Source organism: Puntigrus tetrazona, chromosome 13, assembly GCF_018831695.1.
Source record: "Puntigrus tetrazona isolate hp1 chromosome 13, ASM1883169v1, whole genome shotgun sequence".
Classification (NCBI taxonomy): Eukaryota; Metazoa; Chordata; class Actinopteri; order Cypriniformes; family Cyprinidae; genus Puntigrus; species Puntigrus tetrazona.
Genome location: NC_056711.1, coordinates 8,136,328 through 8,164,252, shown reverse-complemented (window position 1 = coordinate 8,164,252; position 27,925 = coordinate 8,136,328). Strand labels below are relative to the sequence as shown.

The following is a 27,925-nucleotide window of genomic DNA, read 5'->3' as shown; positions in this document are numbered from 1 at the left end:
AAAAGTATTATTGCTTAAAAATAAAAATGAATAAAATTACTAACGCCTAACTTTTGCAATGCATATACAGCATATATACACAAAGACATACCAATAGGGAATACATTAAACCAAATAAAGGTAAATCAAGCACAAAATGCAACGCATGCAACTTTACCTGGTTACCATGGTTTGCTCAGGATTCTGCTCCCCATCAGGCTCGGGTGCCTGATTGGCTATCTGCGGCTCCGAAAGGAGCTCATTGGGTGAAGCAGCGATAGTAGGCAGAGAGATGTGTGCAATACTGGTGGAAACTGGAGCATGCTCAGCAGGAGTACTAGATACAAGGTTAGGTTGCAGTGATCAGAAACTGATGTCAGGCTGAAGCCATAAATACAGACAGCAGCCGTCTGCCAGGCCGAGTATGTATATATGTCTTAATTGAAGTTACAGTTTGTTATAAGCTGCTGTTTCATTCTCATGCTTACAGCATTTCTGAGCACAATGCAAGGATGTCCATCACTGGGGGAAAGAAATGTTAAAAGCTTTCTTCTCATTTTGCTACTCGTTATATGTATCTATTTAAAAAGTTAGACGAGTATGAACTATTGATTTGGGTGTGAAGAAAAACTGGGCTGTATTTTCACTCTGAAAGTAGAGGTGTCTCGGCAGCTGAGGCAACTGTAAGTGCTATTCTAGGATGAATTAATGAATCCAGACAATCAATCTCGTGCTCTCACAGTGGTAATGAACTGCATATGGCAGGATCTCACCATTTTACAATGACGTAGGGTATATAGGTTACATAAACCCTCTTAGTGTGTCCATAAAACACAATTCTGTGGTTAGAGAGCAGCAGATTAGTGTTAAATAATACTCCCCTGTGATCCAAGCAGAGAAAAGTGTATTATTCACAAATTGACATTTCTTTCATTTGAATCAGTTGGCACCCCCTGCACATAATCAACACAATCAAATGATAAAAATAGGTTGGTGTAGGAGCCGCCCAGGCAGGAGAGAGAAGATAAAAGGCAGGCACCTAGCAGCATTAGGCCTGGTGGCGGACCGATGGCTGACCCCCTTCACACACTCTGCAACCATTATTCCTGACCATCTCTCTCTCTTCCAGTCTCAGTTTATGTAGAAAAAGTCCATAGGGAGAAGTGAGGTAAAAGATGAAATAAAGAGAATATTTAAAGCCGAAGTGTCTCATTTGACTTCATTTATCACGTTAATATTCAGAAGCAAGTGAAGTAAACTGTTTGTAGGTAATCCTATTGATTAACCCTAGGTTTACAACCACAGCAGCAATGTTGGCCTAACCAATCTGGAAAATGAAACTTTCTTTTTTTTTTTAACAAAGGAGTGGTTTCATCTCATTTTTAGATTGGTATGAGTTTGGTCTATCTATTTGTCCGACCAATAAAAAAAAATATAGAACAGTTCTGTTTGCAATGGAAATTTGTGGTGTTACTCTCTCAGAAATTTCACACTTCAGCATTAACGTCTGTGGATTTTGAGTTACGGTGAAGGAACAGAGAGAAAGGTCTGTAAATGTTGGGTGCAGACATTTATGAAGCCTTCATGAAGATTTAAACACTTTCTGTGGTGAACTTGTATGCGTACCGAGTCAGTCTCGGTTATTTTGTTTTATGTAAGAAGAGCGTGTGTGCGTTTTGGAGGGGCTTTGGGAAAGGTGTGTGGTGGCAGAAAGCAAACGCACAATAGCATTTATAGCAAGCTGTGAGAGACTGAAAATCAAAGGAGAATCTACAAACAAACAAAAATGATAGCTTAATAAATTATGATTACATCACTGATTACATGACTCTTTTGTCTCTCTCTCTCTCTCTCTCTCTCTCTCTCACACACACACACACACACACACACACACACAAACATTAAATAGGTCATAATAGCTATAATGTAAGACTCTATTCATCAACTGGCTATGCTGCCAAACTGCGGTGCTTTTTAGTTATATTAGCAAAATCTTGAATCTCAGCAGATTAAGAGACAATGAAATACAGATCACAAAAGCAGACAATGCCTTCAGAAAGAGGGGTTGTTATTAAAACTAAACTACTTGCAAATGTGTGTCGCTAATTTATGGACGAGGACCAAAGAGCAAAGAGAGTCAAGACAATTCAGACAATACTGCAGTGCCACCTGCTGGCATTATACGCTTGACACATAGTTCGGACATAGGGAAAGTGTGTTCTCATCCTAATGCGGGTTAGTGCAACACAGTCTCATGAAAAGCAGCCTAACATGTAGACTATCACTGTTCCTCTCGTTACATGCAAATTAGCAAATACAACTGACATACTAGAGGGTTGCAAAGAAATAAATAAATACTGAGTGGAATATGAAATATTCATGCAATAATAACATCCACACACAAGAGACATTGTACAGACTTTAATGTTCTAAACGTTGGGTAGGTTCAGTTTTTCAACCCATGCAGCATTACGTTTTTAACATTTTAACATTTGTTTAACTGTTTTGATGAAAATATTATGTTCCCCTATGTTAAAGAAATTCAACATGAAATACAGGAATATATAAAACAATAAGCAGTGATCTATGGCAAAGACTTGTGTGTGTTTCTTTCTTGTTTTTTTTTTTTTTTTTTTAAATGGCCATTTGGCTTAATTTATCTACATACAATCATGCACGACAGAAAACAACCTTTAAAACGATGGGTTAAAACACCAAACTAAACCTTTAGTATTCTATAATATATTATGGCAAGAATTCTGGAGACTATATATTATTAAATAAATACAGTACTGGAAAAGGTTGTTTAATGCTAATTCACACTGAATGATTGCAGCATTAGAACAAGAAGATTACCAACTAGTGCAACAACACAACAGTAAACATTCAACAGATTCATACAGAGCTGTTCGGACCACATCTGGCACTACAGACAAGATAATAGCATGGCGGAAAAGTGAAATATGTTACAAATGACCAAAATCGTTGTTTTGTGACCAAATGAAAGTAGTACAAATTTAAAGTAACTAAAAAAGAGAACTTAAAAAGTACCATAATATATTACCGTGCCTCTATTATAGATTATGAAAGGTTCATATTTTGCTTTTAGGAGTCCCAAACAACAGGCTGACATGCATGCAAAGTCAAAAACACTTTCTTACAATATGCATTTATTTTTACCTTATTTTTTAAATGACTCTCAAATGATTTGTTCAACAATTACTTTTTTAAACCCCACCAGTGATTGGTTTATTTCATTTAAAGCACTGTTTGTGAGGTTTTACAGCACCTAGTGGCAAATAATGAATTGCATTTTCATGAAGACCAACATGAAAATCAAGTTTTGCCAGATCTGTGCACAACAAGTGGGTGGGCAATATGCTAATGTTTCATGTTGACATCAACATGAAACAGCTTGGAACTCATTTTACTTTGTTTCAATGATTCAGAGGAGACTCTTCATTCATATTCATTTAGAGCGGCGTAACACACTGCATGAAAGGTCATTTTCAAAAATCCATAATAGGGGCACTTTAAAATACTAAACAATAAAATAATAAAAACATAAAAAATTGCAATTGAAAATTTGAAAATTAGGCCTTGGAAACTAACTAAAATAATTTAAAGTTTAAGTTGAAATTATATTACTAAACTAAAACTGAAATAAAATTCTTTAAAGCTAAATGGAAAAACTAATTAAAAAAAAGTTAAACTAAAATAAAATCGTTATATAATAACACCGCCATAACACTGTTTTAAATTAAAAAGACTGCAGTTAGAACAAAAAAAAAGAAGAAAAAAGCAATGTTAATAAAGTGCCAATTTAATAAAACCTACTGAAAACAAAATTCTTGGGGAAATGAGCAAAACAAACATACAACTTAACGGACAGCAGGAAACAGCACTGCAGTGATGTGCAATGAAATTATTGTTTTGTTTCAGTCAAGTGAAAAGTGTGATGAAAAATTGTAGACTGAAAACATTACGAAAATAACAGCATAATGAAGAAAAGAGCTGATCGATGCAACGTAATGTCAACCTAGCATGACGTGTTCATATGGACATGAAGGCAGAGATCTGAACAAATATAACAAGGATGAAGAGTGAGGGAGGGGCCAGCCACCCAGGGCCACAAGCACTCCAGTGCAGTCACACAGTCTTCCCAGCATGCACTGCATGCAAGTGGGAGGCTCACAAGTGAAGTAAACCAGTAGTGAGATTGTATGAGAGAAGGACACGGTTAGCAGAGGCACAATTCTATACTATTAATAAAAATCTAGCGCAAACCAGCCCAAAGCAGAGCTAACACCATTTCCCTATGTGAAACCAGACAGGCAGAATTACCTGGAGGATTGACTCTCTCTACTCACAGACATTGACTTCCATCTTGCTCAAACGCTTGAAGTTCTGACGGATTCACACGCCTTCGCTCATCCTCTGGACAGAAAGCTTGTCCCTTCAGCCACCACTCATCTAGCTGAAGGCTATTAGTCTTTCTACACAAATAAACTTTACACTCTCAAAGTAAAACCATTAGGCTCTAAAATAGTGATCTGTCTGCCCTTTCGCCGTCTCATCCTAGATCAGTGTCGTATGCAAAGCTCTGTGATAGTTAGACAACTGACTGACAGATCAACATCCCTATCTCACGAAACCCTAGGCAGTCTAATTTATAACTAAAGGCTTAAGTAAGAAATGTCTGACAAGTTCAATGAAAAAAAATCTTCAAAGGGATAATAGTGTTGGTGATTTGAAGTTTGGTCTAAAGCAAAATCTTTTACTGTCTGTCAGGATTTAGCTTTTCAACAGATAAGAAATGACTCCTGGAATAAAACTGACTGCGTGTGCAAGCGATTTCAGCATTTGCTAACCTTTTGAACTAACTTTCCCTTGAGTAATCGATGAAATTCTGTCACGGTGTCAAATGGTTAGACTGTAAGATCTACATAGAAAAACGTAAAATAACAAATGATCTAATTCAGTGGTTCCCAGTTTTATTGACTCTTCCATGCAATAGAGATATTTCCTCTGGGATTTCTGCCATAATTATGACAAGATATATATTTTCAAAACAAATGTTTTAAAATATCAATAATGACTTGTTTAATAATTTTGTGATTCTAGAAGATTAAGTGCGTTCAAAAAGTTGTTACTGAGGGGTTATAGATGTATATAGATTTATATATATCACAATAAATTGAATGCTTCAATTGCTAAACTTTATTTTAAAATAATAAATCATTTTAAGCAACACTGTGCCCCTGGGCATATTGCCAAGACCTTGGCCCTCTTATTAAAAAGCACTGATCTAATCTAAAAAAAACAGAGTGGTCTATTTGTGAATTTATGGTTAAGACTAAAATGGGAATGATTTCTTCCAGCCTTGTGATTTAAAAAAAAAAAAAAAAAAAAAAAGGTTATCAGGTTACAGGTTATATACATTAATATTAAGACATTTTTAAAGAACGCTATCTAATACCAAGTTAATTTCCTCTCTGCAAACATAAATCTTTTGAACCCATGCAGGCTTTCACGAACAAATAAATCCCAGTGCCACAAAGCCTTTCCACGTGAGTATTTCATCACATTTCTTTTATTTGATGGATTTGAAAGATCTGCGCACAGATGCAGTGATGTTCTCAACAACCATCAATATGTAAACACACAATCCAACACGGGAGAGAGAATTTAAATGGTGGCGACACTCTCATGAACAATTCCAAAGTCTATACTACAGAGTGAACAACTAGCCAAACAACATAACTGACATTCATCTTCATTCTTTCTGCTTTCCTCTCACATGCTTTGACTTTCCTGTTACAGCGGTACTGCAGTCTGTCTATGCCACCTGTCTAGCTCTCTCTATCTTGGGGTGCTTTACTGAGGCACATTAAGTATTTGTGCCGACAGGCCATGGTGCCAGTTTTTCAGTTTAGCAAAACGAGGGCCTTTGGCTTCAGATTCAAACCTTTCCCTGTAACATCAACACATATATAAGACAAAAGGGGAAGGGGAAAAAAGAGAGAAGAGAGGTTGGAGAAATGGGTTAGGGAATATGGCATTCACTCCCCTGCCCAAGCTGTGTGAATGTATACAAATATTTATGTCTGCCCTGAGGTAAAGTGTTCAAGCACCCACTAAATGTTTCACAATCGACTAAATGCCAGAGGTCACATTCTTCATGTATTGTGTCAGTTAGGTGATTTATAAAATATAAAGCTTGAAGGGGTGTAAAGCACAGCATTTGAGTAACCGTAATCATTACTAATGCAGTAATAACGTTAATAAGTAGTAATTTCAGAATTTTAGGAAAATTATATAATTTGCTCTTTATAAAAAATTAGAGTAGATCTTTTACTATTGTATTGATTAATGCCTCTATGTTGCTGCTCTAGTTAAGTAAAAAGGTTTGTTGCTCTTTTGGAGTGGCTTATTTTTTGATGTTTTGCAATATGTAATTCCTATATGTTTGCTTTTCTGGGTTTTATGGATAATAATGTCAAAACCCTTCCCGTCAAATAACCAGGTTTTTATGTTATGTTATTTTACACATTCAATACGAAAAAATGGATCTAGGTTTACAAAGACAAGGTTAGCAGGCATTTTGTAATGCAATGTCTAATTCTAAACATTTACTTCATTTTACAATTAAGCACAGTTAAATGTGAAACCCCTGGTACTTTCAATTAAGTATAAATATTTTCATATTTCAAGTAAATATTTTGGTATTTCAGTATCCAACTTAACCGAATAACAATTTCTTTAACAAAAAAAACCCAACGAATTCTCTGTACTACACCCCTGATGCAGACTACACTGAATACATCCAAGCTGTAGACTGATGCATCTAATGAGTGTGGATCAAGTTCAGCACAGAGAGCGGTGTCTGATTATGGGGGTCTGTGGGTCGATCAGCCTTTCAACTTTTAAGAGGCAGAGGGCTGGATTTCAGCACAGGTCAAGTATGTGGCCACCAGATCCTGCTACTAGATGCCTACCTTGACTTTCTCAGAGCTTCCTCATCAGGGTCTTGCACTGCAGAGAAGAAGAGAAAAGACAAAGAGAGAACATGTCAGACTCTACACTATAAACAAAACAACGCTCAAAACAAAAAGCAAATCAACAAAAACACGACTTACTGTATTCAGTTCCAGTAATGTGGGCGAGGACACGGAAGGACTTGGACTGCAGCTGGGCGGCTCTTTTGGCCCAATCAGCCGGCCCCATTTCATTGGTTTCACTGGGGATGACGGCCTGATACACTGGGGAAGCACTGTCTATAACACGGTCTTTAACTGGCAGATTACTGCAACCACAGAAAGAGCCGGTCGCGTGAAAACACACACTTTCCTATCAGCATGACCGGAATGTTTACTGACATCAAAAGCATTTTTCGTTTTCTTAATTTAAAATTCCAGATAATGGACTTTGGTGAAAATGTATCCATTTTAATTTACTGCCATTATCACTAATTTACAGTGTATAGGCAAAAGTATGTTTGTTAACACTGATTTTATATAAATCAATGAGTATTATGCAGCATATTTCATATAAGTGCTATAAAACAGAAAAGCATGGGCATTGTGGCCAGAAGCTTGCTTATCACTACTAAATGCAGTTTGACAACATATCGTAGACACATTGTATTTCTTACCCAGAAGAATGACAGAGCAGAGCATTCAGAAATTAGTTTGTTGACATCTAAAACTCAATCGCTGACTGATTTTCTGTTTCCACATTAGCGGACCCTCCTTCTGTAAACCTCAGCTTTTAAACACGCTTCCACCAAACACACTTAGTCACCTAGCAGCAATATTAAGGGTTTCAGACCAGAATTTTAAAAGGACATTTATGGTGCCGTCTGAGAGGAGTGAAAAGACGAGTAATTTGTGATGTCATTGTTGCATTTGGCTAAATAGGCAAAAGTCACCAGACAATCTCGGTTCATGAAAACCAGTTGCATTTCAGAACTCCAGATGCTCAAGATCAGTCAAACGGAGGTTAGAGGAAGAGATGAGAGAGAAATGCATAATGTGGTGATCAGGCATGCCATGTGGAAGGGAAGAGACGAAAAGAGACTGCTCATATCAAACAGATGGATCAGGCTACTTACGATAGCGGAGAGTCAGTTTCATTGCTGCCAGGCAGGGCCATTGAGATTGGACACAGGTAGGGTGGGGACAGGGTACGTGATGTACAGTGTGATGGATAGATGAAGTGATGGATGGTTGGGAACGGAGTGAGAGAGGGAAAATTAGATGAAGCTCTGATGTTATGCATTAGAGAATGGCTTCTGACACAAGACCGAAAGCCTGAGCTCTCATTTTCATGATTTCAAACCATAGGACATCAGAATACTGGCACCAACAAACATACAAAATATGCAGATCACTGCTAAAACACATGGATATACAGGTATATAGTATATAGTACAGATGACCAAGTCAGACCGTTAAAACGCACAATGCCATTCAGAAATCTGGAGTCAGTCAAACTTTATGTTTTTAAAAAAAGTCTCTTATGCTTACCAAGGTTGCGAATTATAAATAAAAAAATACAGTAAATGTAAAATTGCAATATTGTAGAATATTATAAAAATTTTAAATATTGTAATAAATGTCAAATCCTTGTAGCGGCAAAACTCAATTTTTACCAGCCATTACTATATGACTATTCAGAAGTTTTTAATTTGATGATCCTCAAGAAACATTTCTTATTATCATCAATACTGAAAACAGTTGTGCTGCCTTATATTTAGGATTCTTTGATGAACAGAGTTCAAAAGAGAAACACCAATCATTTGTAACAGTATAAATAGTTTTACTATATATATTCACACATTTCTTTAAAATATATTGACCCCAAACCTTTGAAGGGTAGTTTATCCATAAACCATGATCCCTAACTTGTGCTACTGATCGTTCCCATCAGCATTCCCATTTGAAAAGCACACAAAAATCCAACTGGTTCTACAGAAACTGAACTTTTAAGACTTTAAATGCTAACATTTAAGACTTTGAAAACCTTTCATCTGCTTTCTCATGGCAACATATCCTGCGAATTACATTACTCGGATCAATGCTGTGAAATGGAGGAAAAGTAAGACTATATCAAGACTATGATCAGACATCCTTGGGAAGTCTTTAGCCTCTTGAGCATTAGCAGATAGCGCTAGCCCAGACAAGCGTGGCTTTGACAGGCACTATGACAAACGTGTGTCATGCAGGACATAGAAGAAGGGAGAAGACACAGTTAGGTGCGACAGGTCTTACCCAGACAGCTCGCTACCCCTGGCCTGGGACTGGCCAGCAATGGCATCCATAATAGCATCCTGGGAGTACATGCTGATAGGGGTGTTGTACTGTGCATGGATGATGGTGGCCTTGCCTCCAGGCCCCTTCACCTCAATGGGCTTGTTGGTGGAGAGTGCAGTGTCCTTCAGAGCTATTGGGTTGAAGCTGGGCAGGTACTCAGTGCTGTGCGATTGAGGGAGTGGTGATAAGGGATGAGTATGGGTAAAAGAGAGAGAAAAGAGATAAAAATGGAGGTTAGACAGAGAGAGTGAGATGAAGGTTATGTGGACAGTGATTTGGGAGGGAAAGGTAAGAACCCAGTTGATAATCCCAGCATACGTTGTGTTTTATTCAGCATGCTGGTATTTCAACAAAGCTTCTTGATTAGATTAACCACCAGAAAACCATGCTGGTCAACCAGTTCTGCCAGAGAACAGCATGCTTATATCAGCCTGGACCAGCATGGAAATTCATGATAGTAGGTGTTGCAGGTGAAACAAAACCATAGTACGATCATAATTAAATATGTAAATAAATACATAAAAGGCTCGGCCTAATTTTCAAGGCAGAAACAACACATCAAAAACACACTTCACACAGCAAAAACGTACTACTGCACACATCACATTCATTTACTTGCATAACTACAGCAAGCAGGACAACTAAATATACTAAATCAGATTCTAATTCCCCTGAAACATACCAGTTCCTTAACGGCTATGTTTATGATTCTTTACTCTACTTTCAAAGAATAAATATTTAAAAAATAAATAAATACTATGATGAAGATGTTTTTAATAATTAATCAATGTAGAACCATTCTTGGAAAAAAATGTTGAGAACAGTAAAGCATGCATGTGCAAAAACCATTAAGAGAATTCATTTAATCATAATTTAATTACGATAAAACAAAAAAACAATACAATTCAGTTGTAAATAAAGGTGCATTCATGGTATATCGGAATGATTCGATTCTAATGGCAAAAAGCACCTTCACAGAACTTCAGCTTCAGAAGTAAAACAGCTATTTAAGAATAATTACACCGAATAATTCCTAGACATTACTATTGTTACTGTCTTGAGAATAATCTGAAAATAAAAGAGATAAAATACTATTTAACATTACCATCTGAGAGTTAAATAATTATCTAATATCTTCCTGAATAAACTATAATTATTAATACCACATTTGAATAATGACTGTTACTTGTTATATTCTGGTTTTGTCTATTAAATTATACAAATTCATTTGGCCCGTAGTAGTGTTTCATCAGAAATACATAACTCAGATCACAACTAATAATCTTGGGTTGTCATATATAGTAAATGCGGTAACAATTCTTGATTCCCAACCATTCCCAACATTGTGAGTATACTAACCAAGAAGTGCCTAACTCAGACCGATAAAATGATGACAAATACATTCTCAGCATGAGTTCAGCACGCAAACCTCTAGTCTCCTAAAACACTCCAACTGGGATTCTCATAAATACATATTCCAAAGATTCAGATATGCTTCTCTGTGTTGTAGTATAGCTTTATGTTAAGCATTAGTACATCATTAAAGCAAGCTAAGATTGCACAGGATGATAAATCTCACTAACCACACTTTATACCACAAAGGCAGATCCAAACAATTCCATGCATGTATACCACACAGAGCACTATAGCATTATGCCAGGAGGCTGTTACTAACTTGGCAGGAGTGTTGGTAATAACCTACAAAGGGGCGAAAGGAAACAGAAACAAGGGCATTGGTTAGCAAACTTAACATGGAAGGTTTGTGCCAGTGAAAGATTTTCGAGGTGCAGTGTGTAATTTCAGAATTGCAAAAATAACGCCCGCTCAAATGCTTCCTGTTTTCCACAGGATGTCCTGCGCTAAACTCAAGCCACTAGTTGACCCAAACTGGGCTGCTCAAATAGACTAATTCTGTTTGAGGTACAGAAATTACACACTTCACTAGGAAAAGGGAAAATGTTAGCGTGTTTGATTGCCAATGTGTTTGTGTGCGTCTGTTTGGCATGACTGACATGTAGAGAGTAGCAAGTCGTCTTTCAAAGAGGCAAATAAATAAATAACCGAACGCAACAGACGTGTCGCTGACCACAAGTGACAAAGGAGAAATACGTTTTCAGAGTGTCTCCCTGCAGAGATGTGACGGGAGGGAGTGAGGGGGGTGTATCGGTGTAGTTAGGAAACTGAACCCTGAAATTCCATGACCTTTTATAGGGAGAGCGGCGACAGGTGCTCTCACACCCGTCTCTATCCGTATCACTCGACGGCCTGAGATTTCCTCTGTGCTGAGGCGCACGCTAAGACCCTTTTCACCGCATATGAGGAAGAGAGTAAACGGAGAGGGGTACAGGACATTGTCATCCATTTACCTAATCCACCACAGTGCTGCCAAAGTGCATTGCTTTGAGGTTACAATGCAAAACTCAATCTGTCAAACTTGGAAAATGATATACTGCTTTTAATCTTTAGGGTCACATGATCCTTCAGAAATCACTAATAGGATGTTTTGGTGCTCAAGAAATATGTGAGGAGCCAACTAAAATTTTCTTCTAAAAGAAGCAATTTTCTCAGGTCTCCGTGTTTATGCTCAGTTATTTAATTAGGTTCAATTGTAATGAATAACATAGCAGCCTCATAAAAATGTTCATTTTAGAAGGAAATTTCAAAGTTTTTTATCTAAACTCTTGATTTTGATTATCAGCGTCTTACTATTATCAATAAAAACTTTTTAATATATTTGCGAAAACCATGAAACATATAATTTTGGGATTCTTACATTAATAGAAAGTAAAAAAAAAAAAAAAGCATTTTTTTAATTTTATTTTATTTATTACTCTACACTAAAAGTGTTTACTGTCACTTTTTAATGCATCATTGCTAAATTTAATTACTATGTATTAATGTCTTACAAAAGAAAAAATATCTGACTGACCCCAGCATTTTAAACAAAGGTGCATTTTCCGTTTTGACAGTGATTTTTTCTGGTGGATGCATTATCTGGTATAACATGATCACTATACCTGAAGGAGCTCAAATTTGTCTTGCACATTCCTTCAGAGGCTTGAAGCTTTAACTAGATCCTCCTCTAGCCTGCTAATGCCAGTGGGGAACAAGGTCAACGTAACAGATGTAACCTCTCTTTTCTGAATGTTGCATGGCCGCTGTCATTCTTCTGTCAAGAGCAATGTTAGCAACCAGGTGGAGCCGAACTATAACTGGCCCACTTATTCCAAAAACTTTTAGAAATCCGACACTGTTAATTTATCATTACACGATATATTTCAAAAAGAACACCTGGCTGCTAGCATCAGATCTCAGTCGTTCTGTGATTACATACCCACTAGGCATGCCTGACCCCGAGCTCTTAACCCTCTCCTGCAGCATGGCCATCTCTTGTAATGTCTCTGCAGAGTACAGACCGATTGGGGAGTTATACTGCTGGTTTTTTTGCCCAGAGGAGGATTTGTCCCTCGGAGCAGCTAAATGCCTTTGAGCAGGCATAGATGTTTCTCCGCTACTGCTCACCACAGTGCTATAGGACTGGTTAATGTGCTTGCTTGAGTAGCTGGAGTTTGTCTCAGCAGAAGCCGAGAGAGCTCCATTCATTTGCACAGGCTGATCCTTAAAGGGGAGCGTGCATGTGTGTAGACAGTGTTGAGAAAGAAAGAACAGAAGGACCCGGTCAGAGGAAAGCTTAGAATGACAATAAATTATGTAAACTGCAAAAATATAATTAGAAATTGATGACTCGACATTTCACTGAAAGCAATTTTACCACAAAATGAAATGAAAATATTACTATAGTTTACAATCTTGAATTGTTTGATTTTTATAACAGCCACAATTTTGTATTCATTATACTAAAGTGTAAGAATGGCATTTTAAACAAAGAAGGTAGACTAATATAGATTTATAGCCACACAAAGGTGGGAAATGGCTAATGTTGTGAAGAAATAACTATTCTTTAGTTGATAGTTTGAACACTACCATTCAAAAAGATCTGTCATCATGTATATAAACACTGAAAAGTCTCTTCTGCTCAACTACACAGCACTTATCTAAACAAAATACAGTAAGAACAGTAAATATTATTACAAGTACATGTTTTTGTTAAATATATATTTAAAAGTAATTTATACCTGTGATGGCAATCATGATTGCACAACCATTCTTATATTTGCTGCTAAAGACAAATTTCTTACTATTATCGGTGTTGAAAACAGTAGCATAATTTTTTTTGTGGAAACTGATTAATTGTCAAGTATTACAAATGTCTTCTGCATTCTGCATCTGAACAAGTATTACTTTCTATAAAAAAAAAAGACCCTAAACTTTTGAACAGTAAAGTAAGTTCTAATCAGGTTTCACATGAAACAGGCTATATGTCCTTTCCTTTTGTCTGATTTAAACTAATTGTGAAGAGCATTATATAAACAATGTTTAGCTAACTTTTTGCTACAGAGTGCAAAGTGAAAGCCAGCAGGGGGCATCATAAGACTCTTTTAACTGAGGACTTGCGCTAAGGTTAAGGCTCTAAAGTTTACCTTTTATGAACAATTACCGGTAAGTGGAATGTATAACCACTGCTTGACTTATGTGAATATACTATATGCAGATGAGTGGCGTCTGACAGACCTTCTGATGAGGGATCACAGGCATAGGGGAGTCAATCCTTGGTGTTGTCATGGGAACTGGAGTGGGTCGCTTTGACCTGTGATAAAATATATTGAGCATTTAAAGAAAATGACAGACTGTCTGGATCACATCTTTTATGATAAAAAACTGCAATGTCCAGAGGTGAACTATAAACATTTCACACACCGTTCTAGATAAATAATGCAGACATGTACAGAATTCTGGCAAATATTTTCAGCGTTCAGGCCTCTTGACTTTTCTTTGAGATTGAATACTGTCACAGTAACAACATAATCACTCCCATCCACACCAGAAGCGGTTTTCGTTCCTATCGGCTATTATAAAAAATGCCTTTGTGCCAAATTGAACCTTTTCAGAAGACAAAATTAAAAACATTACTTGCCTTGCAAACAAAAGGAAAATACTTTATAGTGAACGTTGTTTGAAAATTTGTGCAAAAAGAGAAGCACAAAGAACAATTGATAAAAGAGATGTCCTTGGAACACAGTAGAGACAAAAGATACGTTTTTAAAAAGAAGATAGTGCATCTTGACAAGTGCTAAAGTTTATCCCACCCTACATGTCCTCTTTCTAACAACAGCTCTCACAGAGGGAACTCTGGGATCTATTAAAAGTGTTAAAGCAAAGCAAGGATGGTCCAGCCGGAGTAATCCCTGCAGGTATGCTCAAAGAGGGGAAACAAAGGTGAACATGCCTTTTTTGGTGTTTTGCTTATGATAAATTGAACGAACGGTAAACCTGACTTAAGAAGTAAGACATCTAACTGCAACCTGGGCTGGAGAGATCAAGGATGTTATACAATCTCATGGATGTCATGAGGGAGATATACTAACTCCATTTGCATTTGGTATGCCACTCCATTTGCAGCTTCATCTAGAGTATTGTTAATTTATTTAAATTTAGTGCATGGAATAAATGTCAGATATCTTTCCCTTCACTATTTTGATTAGTTCATCACTTTACCCACAAACTTGTCTCTCAATTATAATATTTTTCTGCTCAAATCATATTAAGCTGTGATTAAGCATGATCTTTTAATTGTGGCACGTACCAGACACTGTCTAAACAATCGTCTAAACGTAACACACTCTAGCCTGTCATGTACATCATAACACCATCAACATATTTGTTATGTAAGTGTAATATTTTGTTACATTAGAATTTCATTCAGTCTTCCAATCTCAAAACACTGCATTAGTATTATAATTAACATTTTTGAAGTGTAAATCATTATTTGGCATAAATACACACACTTCTGTTGTGAAGTTTGGGTAGGTTTTTTGCTTTACATTTCAAGGCTGCATTTATTTGATTGAGAACAGTGTATATAGAATACAACAATATACAGTACTGTAAAATAAATAATAATACCATAATTTAACATTTTCTGTGAATACTGAGCTAGTTAGTGAATGTTGAAAGTTGCATGGATTCTGATCTAACTAAAAAGTTCAAAAATCATTTCCATATATGAATAAGAAAGTTGCAGATGAAGTATGCAGATCAACTGCAGTGTGAACGTAACCTTGTTTAAAGCTATGTTGTGTCAGTCCCGCGCAGCCTTGAGTTGGAGCACAAGGCTGGAAAAAAGCTTATCAAGTTAACTGGTGTATGATGTTGCTGATGGATGAATGGACACTCGCCAGAGGATGTGAAGAATGATTCTAGCTACATCTTCTGAGTGCATGACATTCATTGTCTGTTTTGAAAAACTTTTGGAGATGCTTGTCTAGCAATGTTGAAAATGAATCAGCAGTCTGTTTGATGTGAGTTATCAGAAGTCTCACAGTGCTCTTTATATCATACATGAAAGCAATAAAATGACATGACCGTTCACTGGCCGTGTCTGATCTCAAACAAAATCTCAGTCACATATGTTTATGATATACTAAAGCTGCAGCGTGTTTACGCTTCATAAAAATTAATCCCATGATTGACTACACAGAACGGACGAGGCCTGCTTTTATTACACTGCAGTGAATGAGCCAACAATAGCATATTCATCACAGTAACGCATAAGACCCACTATCATCTGTATAATCCACTATTATTCATTCAATTAATAATTTGTTTGTAGCTACAGAATTGACAATTGACAAGAGCATGAGAAAGGCTGCGCCAGAGCTTTCAGTGTAAATACAGATTGTTACAAACTTACGGTCGCCAAGATGGATTAAATATCAGTTTGAATCACAGTGTAAACATGGCAGATCATTTTATTATCTTCACCAGAACAGAATAAACTCTATCTATCTATCCAAGAGGCTTCTCTCACGCTTATATAGACTCTACATGCGTCATACACAATACTGGATATCCAAGCAATGCCACTCCTGCGCTATAATACATAAATGCATCAAAGAAATAAGACTCATTCTTGAAGTTTAAATGTTAGGATTAGACTGATTTCTAAAGGTAATTTTTTTGCTATCACAGCACAGGAATTATATATATATATATATATATATATATATATATATATATATATATATATATATATATATATATATATATATATATATATATATATATATATATATACACATATAAAATGCAGTCTTGGTGAGCATCTTGTTTTGAACAGTTTTACACACACACAGTGCTCCAAATCACTAACAATACACTGTACCTTTGCATGGTAAGGGCCAAATTGAAGTTGGCAGACTTGATCTTGTTTTGGGCCTCCAGGTGTGTCATCCCCTCTGTGCTGACCCCATCAATGGCCACAATAATGTCACCCTGGATCAGGTTGCTGGAGGCTGCTTTGCTCCCTGGTGTAATCTGCCACAAACCAAACAAGCTTTTAAATGAAATATTGACAGGTCAACACTTCTGCAAACACAATACTCAGACAAGGTAATATTTTGATCTTTATTTGTCTGCCTCCCCGTGACGTTGATAACGTATGTTGGATGTATGAATAAAGCTGAACAAAAGAGAAGGCTCTGTCATCTAGGTGCTTGCTTGATACCCTCTCAATAAAATCAGTGGAGGATAAAAACACACACGGATCCTGAATCCATGACAGCTGGGTGCACAAAGAGATCTTAAGCACACATTTGGCATGCTGCATGCTTAGTGCTTGAACAGATAATGTGTTCCTCTTGCTAAAAATAATACTGTATTTGCAGAATAAAGTCATGTTCTTAGTCTGCAGACCCTAAGTCTGAAATAATGCACACAAAGTCTATAATATAAATGAAGCAAAAACATGTCTGGTTCATGTTTCACATGTTTTAAGTAGGCTTTGTGGAATTTATGTACATCTTTAGAGGTTTCATAGAAATTACATACATTTTACATTTGTTATATATACTAATTTTAAAAGATTTTATTTTGCTTATTCTTAAAAGAGATGGACTAAATTCATCAAAAGTAACAGTAAATACAAAACATTTATATTTCAAATAAATGCTGTTCATAAAAGAATCCTGAAAAAAATTATTTCACAAAAATATGAACTACTTTAAACATTGATAACAATAAGAAATGTTTAAATGCAGAATATAATAATAATAATAATAATAATAATAATAATAATAATAATAATAAGTCAGATGCGGTGTAATGAAATTCTTAAAGTTTGTAAATGTTTGCGGGGTAATTTGACCTCATTTATATAAGGATATCAAAACCCTCACAGATTGTTTTATCGATGAAAAACAATCTACAAAAACTGGTAACTGAAAACTGTTGATTTTAATAAATTTAATAGATATGCATCTATGCATACAACTTTTAAAAAACTTTTCAGACTGCACATGGGTGGCACTGTGTCATCTCTGTATCAAAAAACTAGGCTATCAAGATTTAGAGTCTGTTTCTTTTCTTCTAAATCTGGTGAGGCTTCAGCTGTGTTTTGAGCCAGAAGCATCTCTTTAATGTTTGACTGTGCACTTCTGAGAGCCAGCAGTGTAGAAGTCTGAGGATTGTCTCATTTACAAAAAAAAAACAGTGTGAATGCAAACTGAATGAAGCTGTGAGCATGTTTCTCTCTAATCTCCCCTGGCTCGATTATGAAGTTTTGACACTGTGATATGATTTGCTTCCTGGGTGACTAAAACTCCCATTGAGAAGAACAGAAGAAATGACTGTATTTTTTATCTGTCTTGAATATTTATTGAATAAATGAACACATCTGAGCCAAGGATTTAGACACAGAAGTGCCAAGACGGCAAAGCCTATTTCAAGAGCCTGAGAAGTAGACCATCCTCTCTAAAGTGCTTCACTCTAAACCACAACACTAATAAAACAAATCAAATCAACTAGTTTTATCGGTTCATGGGTCACCTTTGGTCTCATACCTGCAATATTTGTGTCCAGATCTTTAGAAATTCCGAATTGAATCTACCTTTAATAATAATTGTTTGTTGGTTTTCAGTTATTTAAATCAGTGTCAGACATTGATCAGTTCCTGCTATTTGATTCTCACTAACTACTGGGACGCTTTGAAAGCCTGTGGTACCTAGACTGAGCCTTTGACAAACCAGCAAATGGTCCAGCAGGAATACCAAAATGACAGATGGAAAGGAGCAGCAGAGCTGGCCAAAAACATCATCACACACTATGTAGCATACGATGGAACGAAAAATACTGTTAAAACAAAATGACTCCTTATAACTACAGGCACTTATAAATCCTATTACACAGTTGATTGGTGTAACATATTCACATTTATATGGCCAAATTTAGTCTATTACCTGGGACAAAAAGACTATCCACATTTATGCATGTCCAAATTTAGCGATTACCCCCAAAGAGTTTAAACAAACAACCACAAAAATTATGCAACTTAATTATAAAAGATACATTTTTTTCTGAAGTGACATTTAAACTCCACTTGACATCTGAGGGATGTACAAATGGATGAATTATTTTGTTTCTTAAGGACCTTTCACGTTAACAAAAAAACTCCATTGTTTATTATTAATAGCGATGTACTGTAGAAAGCACAGAAGTCACTTTCAAACCAGTTAGCTTTCTTTTGGTCACTGCAGTGAATATCACTATCCAAATTTATCTTATTGCGAAATTACAGAAGGTGTGAATTTCTATTGAAATGATCATATTTCGGCATCACAAAATCACTATAAAGACAGTAATTGTGATGCAGCTGTTATTCTCATCTGATACTTCCTCGTGGTACATCAATGACGAGACAATTAAAAATATAGGGATACATTAGTAATTAGTATAATAGAAAGATTAAAACTATCACGCATCAAGAATATCTGGTTACTAGTGTAAAGCTGATAATTGTTAGGCAAACACTTTAATTGCAGGCCTTAAGTGTTTGCTTATGAAATATTTTGGTTAATTTAATTATGCTTTCAGCTCCCAGTAAGAGCATGATCATGTTTGCCCATTGCACATTTTTGCGCAAAGATTAAAAAAAAACAAGAAAAAGCCTGCATGATTCAATGTCATCTTGATAATTCAGTCCACAATATCTCATAAATCAGTGCAGTTGTTAGGAAAAGCTTGCAGCGTGTGGCTACTGTGTGTAATATCTTTAAAAATGTATCGGTATGCGACAGCTGTGTTTCCACTACTGTGGTCACGTCCACACTGTGGATGAGCTTAACATGATCAATGCAATCCGACACCTGGATGGTCTATATATCCAGGCACTTCACACATACTCATGAGCAAATATGACAGATTGTAACTTGCCCTTCTTGCATACTGCCCTAGCACAGTTTTTCGTAATCATTTTCTCAAATTAATTAACCAGCTTAAGTTCACTGACCATGTTTATGAACCCAATATAACTACACTCCCCAACTGGAGAACTCCCATCCTCTGGCACAAACTCACAAATAACTGAAGTCTGTCTCATATGCTTATTGAGGTACAAGCCTGTATAAGTCACTAGGTTTAACCCAAAAACCTATATCTAATATCCAACCTTTTTGAGATTGGAAGGATTATGAATGACTTCCTCTTCCTATGGTCTATATATATATATATATATATATATATATATATATATATATATATATATATATATATATACCCACAGTGGGTAGCAATTGCAGTCTTTTTCTGCTTGACAGCTGCTCTAATTGTGTCTGTGTGAATGGGTGTTACCCACTAGTGTGCAGGGGTTGTTTTAAGAGTCTTCCTCCTCTATAAATGTCAAGTCTAATTGCCACATCTTGCAGGGGGAGTGTTCTGCCACCTTCAGAAAGGCCACTGTGATAGTAATGTGTATGTGCTGGGGGCAACATCCCCATAAAATGACCTGTGCTACAAATTAAAAGGATTACTTCATCCAAAATTAAAGTTATATGGGTTTGGAACGATAGTGGAAGTAATGTCGAAAATTTCATTTCGGGGGTGATTCTGCCCTCTAAGGCTTCATTATTTATAGGACACATAGCAAAAAAAACCCTTAAAGGGTTAATTCACCCCAAAATTAAAATTCTGTCATTAATTACTCACCTCATGTCATTCCAAACCCGTTCGTTCATCTACACAAATTAAGATACCCTCCAATACAACTGATATGTTCCCAGGTCCAGAAACATAATGCTAAAACAGTCCATGTGACATTAAGCAAATGTAATGCTTTAGCTTTGTGATGTTATGAGAAAAAAAATGTCAAAACAAAAATAACATATTTACTCAAGCATTCTTCTCCCCTGAGTTACGTCTTCCGCCATTCTGCAGATCACTCAAGAACATATTTGACGTAATCAGTGCCGTTCACGTTTGGGGGGAAACGCGCATGCATGCATTGTTATACTAAAATATTTCAGTTGTATTCAGTTGTCTGTGGAGGGTCAGATAGCTCTCCAATTTCATCAAAAAATATCTTACAAATATTTTAGAACGAAGGTCTTACGGGTTTGAAAAGGCGTGACGGTGAGTAATTAATGACAGAATATTAATTTTTGTGGTGAACTATCCTTTTAATGGTAGAGAAGAAAGACTTTTGCAAAACTCATTTTTACTTGTTTTAGTAAATGCACTGAAACTGTTGCATTGTGCCGGGTTAGCAAAACTAACGTCAAAAGGAAAGCAGCATGGGAAAACAAAGGCTTGGAGAGACTGAAGGGAGGATTACTAGGTCTGGCACACAAAACATGCATTAACTCTCCATTCTAGTTCATTCCAATTGATGCCTGGATGAATGAGTGGCTGATATGCCAGCTCAAATCTCCTGCTCACTCACAGCAGCACAAAGGAGCTGTTCTGTGGGTCAAGTAAATCATGGGGGGAAAGTAGGCCACAGAGAAATCTAGAGAGAGACATTTGACGGCTAGACAGGAAAAATAAAATAAAGCTGGCATTAAATCAAAATGCCACCTATATAAAGTCTTAATAAGCATTTCTGGTCTTACTTTGGTAACAAACTAGTAACATTTCCTTGTCACATGACACACAGCATCCACGACAACTCTGTATAACTGATACAGGCTTATGTTCTTTGTTCTTTTTGTTTGAAATATTCCCATGTTGTTAAATATATCTTGATTCTCAAATGTGTGTAATTAAATGCATTTTGCACCTTTATAGATCCAATGTCAGTTGAATTATAATGGGCCATGAGCACATTTGCCTAATAGTGCAATATATTAACTACTAGGAGTGTAACAATATGTGTATTGTGTATCGTATGGTTTATGGTCATTTTCCAAAAAGTGATCATCCTTATCCCCTTGTTAGTGGAGACTTGAGTGAGCAAAACATGTGCGTGTCATTAAAATATAAAATATATATTAATTTTTTTTATGCCGTCCCTTAACGAATCTGTGGACACACACCATGCTGCTTTTTGTTGCCACAGGAACATCCCAGCTGAAGATAATGAGGAAATTACATTGCTCCCTTTGCCAAGTACATTCCAAATAACTAAATAGTGATGTGCTCTGTTCAGTCCAAAGTCCTCACTAACAAGGGGATAAGGATGATCGCTTTGTTTTGGAAAATGAACCATGAACCGTACTATAATGTGTTTTAAAATGCATAGTTAATTCTTTTTAGATATGGGTGTCATTTCATAAATCATTCTTAATAAGGCTGACTTTATATTTAATGTAAATTTATTAAAAACATTTCATTTTAATAATTATAAATCTTTCATTGTTGAGAAAAAAAAGCTAAGAACATTTACATTATTAAAGAACATTTGAAAAGGGATAGTTCACACAAAAAATTTTATTTGATGTTTATCTGCTTACCCCAGGTGTCATACCCTCTCAGATTTGTGAGCCAAATGTATTTTTTTTATATTTCAATTCTGTTGAGCTTATGAATGCAATGACCAATCGGAGGTGTTAATAAGCCATTGCTGAAATGCTGCCGTTTTGATCACTTGCTTGCTGAATGACTTCAGAAATCTTTCAGAGAGTAGAATTCTGAATTCTGAAAGATTTCTGAATTCATTCAGCAAGCAAGCGATCAAAAGAGCAGCATTTCAGCAATGGCTTATTTGAACACCTCTGATTGGTCATTGCATTCATAAGCTCAACAGAATAAAAATATTTAAAAAATAGACAGCTCACAAATCTGACACCTTTGCATGTACCAAACGTGATTTAAATTGACAGCCATAGTGTCAAAATATCTGAAATGGTGAAGACTTGCCCATGATTGAGGCCTGAGTACTTAACCAGATGGGTTCATTTATGCTAACAAGACCGAAAAGAATCCGACACCATATGAATGCAATGTGACCCGATCCTCTCTTGCTGTAGCACCCCTCATATAAGAGCTGAGTAAACCTGCCCTGACACCAAATGAATAAAACACATGTGAAAAAGACCAAGAGTTTATCACAGCACATCACAGCCAACCTTTCAAATTTTCTGAGAACAAGCCTTGCTTAAACACATCAAACAATTCTGTACTTTTGGAAGGAAGCATGTCATTTTGCTGGATGTTGGTATATAATAGCTCTAAGAGTCTTCCCCAGCAGGATTGACCTGACCTTCAGCAGCCATCTAAAAACAGCTCTGCCTGTCAGCAGCACCAGCTTCAGGCTCTCACGGCAAACACCACGACTGGTGCTTGCTACTTGCTGGTTTGGAACTAGCATTATATAATAACATTATTGACACAACAACGTATTCTGAAAAACATTTTTTGTTTTCTGTCTTAAAGGTTAGTATGGTGGACAACAACTGCATGGAGTCATCTCTCAACGTAATGCGATATGACACAAAATCAGAAATTATTTTATGTTTAATGTACAGCTAATGGAGCAATATTTTAACCCACAGACATTACACAATAGGGTAACCAGTGTGATAATGCAAAAACAGTAATCAAACAAACAATAAGACATCCTATCACTTGTTGCCGTAAAACTTTTTTTTTTTCACACTATGCAACTATTTTCCCAAATTATTCTAAAGCAGGTTATCTAATGCATATAGAAATAAAATCAATATGCTCATCTTCTGTTCAAGAAAGATTTCTTTATTATATTATTATAAATGTGGTGCTAATAATTTTGCACAAACCAGGAAACTTATTTTGTCAGGATTCTTTCAAGGAACAGCATTTATTTGAAAGATTATATGTTTTTAATGTCAATTATGACAACTGAATGCTCAATAACTATTTGACCATTTTTTCAAATAAAATTTTACTTGAACACTGTTAAATCATATAAATTGTTTACAACGCGACCAGTGAAAATATACTTTATATAATATTTGAGAAAAAGGTGAGATATAAATCAATATAAATCAAGCGACTAAAAAAGACTGAATTAGCTACTAAAGCTACCGTTTTCTTCCAACTGGTTAATAGGAACTGAGAAATTCAAAATCAAGTGGGTTTGTGTTCATCTGCCAGCATCAATCTTCCTGAAGACTGACTGGAATGAACAATTTCCCTCAGCTCATTAGAGAATAGGCGTGTAGAGAGATGTCATACAAGCAGTCCAGCACTGGAAAGTCACAATGAAAAACAACACTGTTGGGAACGCTCTCACCAGGGGTGTTGTGCTATTTCAAGAACTTGATAAAAAAAAACAACAACTTTGAACGTGGTCCAAGTGAAGAGACAGCTACATTTGTGTCATTAATCCAACACGCCAATAGTATTAATGCAGATCAAATTCAAGCCAACCGTAAAACTCAATCTTCACAAGCTTTAACTGGATGCTCAGTGAATACCATATGAATGAGAGTAGCTCTTAATTTGAAACGTCCATATTTGAACGCCCTAATATCACTTCACAAAGGTGAAACACTATTCCACCAGTTGGTGCATCAGGGTACGTCAAAGAGAGCCCACAATAATATTATGCTGAGTTTTATAATATTAGGCTACTGCAAATGCCCTTCACCGGATGAAACAGCCACAAACTATTTGGCAGATGCTAAAGATTGGATCCCTGGTGACATTTAACTGTAACATCTTTTCAGAGGCAAACACATTTCTAATGACACCTCAGTGTCAAATGAAATGTCACAGAACATTAGTGTAAGTATAAGGGGATTTAGTGCTGGGTAACCCCATAACTTTCCTCTTTTACATCGGAGGTCCCAACCCCCCTGTACTCCTATCACCACTCAGTTCAATAGTTTAAATGATTTCTGTGCTATTCTATACATGCTAATGACAACACAATGGCTGAAACAAGCTTGGATCTGATCTTCTGATGAATAATGTATATGGTTGATTATTACGCATAGTTTTCATAAAGTAAAAACGTGCATAAACATCCATAGTTTAAATGCAAGTTCATAGATATGATTTAGTTCAATTTAATAGTTAAATAAATAATTTGATAAAACTGACAAAACTATATCTGCCATTTGTCAATGTTACTTAATTACTGTCTAATGCATTCTCCATATAAAAGTATTATTTTCCTTAGAAGTTCCTTTTAACCCAAACCACCCAGAGGTATTTATATCCCTCATCTGCTGCTTTCAGTTTGAACTGAATTGCAAGTTCATGCTTTCTGTGTGCCATCTGTTACAGTCTGAGCTGCTCTCAGCCAAGAGAAACCCTCATTTCAGCACCTAGCGCTGAATAGGAGCACTCACAGCATCTGCCAACAATGTTTCACCCAATTCAGAAGGCCAATATATTAGTCAAAGAGTGTTAGGAAATATATTTGAATATCATCTGTTATATGTACAATTCCTCAAAACAATTTGAGGAAAATAGAGCATAATGTAAACAAAAGCAGTCTTGATAACTGAAATAAACAAATGAATAAATAAAATTAAAAAATATAAATATAATATAAATAAATATATATAATATATAAAAATAAAAATAAATATAAATCATCAATTAAATCTTTAATATTTTAATTATATATTTTAATATATAATATATTTTTTAATAAGTCAATTTTTCAGGATGAATAGAAAGTTCAAAAGCACAGCGTTTATTTATTTTTCTAGATTTACTAACAACGCAAAAGCCATTATTATCATTTTTAATCAATTTAATGCATTCCCCAATTACATTATATTATATTATATACAGCTAATTATTCTTCGAGCTCAGCAGCTCATAAACAGGTTCAGAACAGTTCATTATTGCATGTTTTAACACTCAGAGCAAAGACTCCAGCACTGAACTGGAATTCTCACTGGCTGATCAGTAAATAGCACCCAGGCCGTCTGTCTCCTGTGAGCTGGTGAATAATATTCATCCTCTTAAGTTACACGGATCCACCTCAGACCTACTAATGTGATACTCACAGCAGATGCAAATCTATGTCTTGATTCAAATGCAGAATAACAGAAGACTTCTTGCCTCCTTTCCAGCAGACCCGCACACCTGTGAGGTACTTTTATAGAAAAGCCCCCTGTCGAGCCAAGCGGCAGCCAGAACAAACGTATTGGGTACCACCTGTCACTCTACAGTGACTGACTAGGCCCAGTGCTACTGGTCTTTTCCTGTAGACAAACAGACCTGCCACACACCTCTTGATTTAGATATTCTTAGTAACCAGTAAAGTAAGGCCAAACGGCTGTCAAATGTCAGGAATAAAAATGCCCAGAAAAGCGCCAGAGGATTCCAATCTGCATTTTGATACTGTTGAGGGTGTATGCGTCACTATAAAATGACTAACACTATGGACCACCTAGGATAGTGACAGGACAGACATTCTTCCTGACCGCAGGCTCTGTTGGCAGAGGTGACAAAATGGCAGTGCATCATTTCTTTGAGGCACGTATTGCCACCGTTTGACCGCTCGATCACTGTCTGACTTTTTTTTTTTACACAAGAGGATCTATTTTTTCAAGACACTCTAATGCCAGCAACATATTGGGGCAGTGAATCTGTCCTCACTAGACATCTGAGAATAGGTGCATGTGGACTGTGCTCTTATTTGAAGACACAATCACACAAACAGATACATTTATAGTCAAACACACTCATGCCAACAACATAACGTTCTCTGGTATGTTCTCATTATGATTGCAGAGCTAGAATACAATGAGAACTCTTCCTTCTGTGATATCTTACCTTCCTATCTCACAATAAAGACCTCATTAACACCCATCTGCACTCATTCATCCTGACTTCCTTCGAACTACAATTTCACAAGAGAAACATTAGTCATCATTACTTCACGTCACACGCCAGAATAACAGAACGAGGATGAATCGACTCGAGTGCAGTGAACTGACAGCATACATTACGACCAATACTGTACATCTGCATTGCACATATAGATTTATAGGACTCCTCAATAAAGCAGCATTGCAGAAAGACTACTGAATAATTTAGAAAAGAAAAACATTTTACAATATCTACACAAACTTACCAAGATACCAACCACTTCTACAAGGCACAGCATCAAGAAGGACATAATAAAAAACACTATTATTATATAAAAGAAGCACTATCAGCATTATCATCATATGATGAATTACGTCATTACTATACATAACAAACACCTCTGGATCAGCCACAGATCAGCAAAGGATCAAGTACCAAGATAGCAATGAATGAATGAAGGAACTACAAACCATCAAGTCACGCTGTAGTGAAACGATGGAACATATGTTAAGAGAATTGGGGAAACTGAGTTTAACTGAATTCAAATTTCAGTGAAACATCTAAGATTCTTCTTACTTACACAAAATTTCTATTAGGTCGATTAGACTAGATCTACACTGAGCTGCAAGTAAACTCATGCTGAACTAATGAATCGCTGTGTTTTTGGCCAAGATTTGGGGGTCTTACCCTGGAAACGGTGAGGGGCATGTTGAAGTCCTTGCCTCCTTGCAACCGGAAGCCCCAAGGCGAAGGTCCAGTGAGTGAAACGTTGTACGAACTCATTGTTCAAAAAAGCCTGTGTATTGTTTAAGCAACAGAATTTCTCCAAACGGATGGGGAAAATGGATTTGGAGGGGGGCGGGGCACGTGCCAAACAGCCTCTGAAAGAAGAAGGGGAAAAAAAGTGTAAAATGAAAGTAACACTCAAAGCTCTCCTGATAAAAAAACAAAACAAAAAACAAACGAACAAAAAAAAACCCTGCGGGCCAAAAGGGTCAAAGTAACAGCTTAAAACAAGGTATTCAGGCCCAGCCAAACTGCAACTAATTCAAAATAACTGGAGCAACAGAGAAGAGCTATGAGCCAGAGGAAGAGGATTCTTGCCTGTTCAGATGAGCTGGACAGACAGCCTAAGAATAGCTGCCCCTCTGCCGAGAGCGATAGCACTATGGCATTGTGGGGAGGGGGGAGGAAAGGGTACTTATATGGCATGTAAGGGGACACCCAGAATGCCAGGCCTCCCATGATTCACAGAGCTAATATAGCCCCCTCTTAGGCTAAAAGATTTTTCTAGACTCCTTTCTTCTAGGGTGCCTCATCTATCTGGGTCCTGGGCTAGTTTTGGTTCGGGTTAGCGTTAGAGTTAGGCTTAACTCCTTGCAAGCGAAAGCTGGCTGATTCTGGAAAAGGTCAACAAAAGGTTAGAGTTAATTGGCAGCCTCTACGGACACAAACAAGCTTATCTCATTCATTCACAATGCATTCTGGGATTG

At 36.5% G+C, this 27,925-nt stretch overlaps 1 protein-coding gene across 1 annotated transcript in view; it reads right to left on the bottom strand.

The window, feature by feature from the left end:
• The window catches only part of ldb3a (LIM domain binding 3a), a 34,668-nt gene extending 6,999 nt beyond the window's left edge, over window positions 1-27,669 (bottom strand). The window contains exons 1-10 of the mRNA XM_043255882.1: window positions 27,537-27,669; window positions 27,120-27,313; window positions 16,576-16,727; window positions 13,926-14,001; window positions 10,969-10,991; window positions 9,252-9,455; window positions 7,119-7,285; window positions 6,978-7,014; window positions 5,860-5,953; window positions 158-342 (exon numbers count right to left, since the gene is read on the bottom strand). Coding sequence (XP_043111817.1) covers window positions 158-342; window positions 5,860-5,953; window positions 6,978-7,014; window positions 7,119-7,285; window positions 9,252-9,455; window positions 10,969-10,991; window positions 13,926-14,001; window positions 16,576-16,727; window positions 27,120-27,215 — 1,034 coding nt within the window. The 5' untranslated portion in view covers window positions 27,216-27,313; window positions 27,537-27,669. The remainder of the gene's footprint in view (window positions 1-157; window positions 343-5,859; window positions 5,954-6,977; window positions 7,015-7,118; window positions 7,286-9,251; window positions 9,456-10,968; window positions 10,992-13,925; window positions 14,002-16,575; window positions 16,728-27,119; window positions 27,314-27,536) is intronic.
• Window positions 27,670-27,925: the final 256 nt, after the last annotated feature.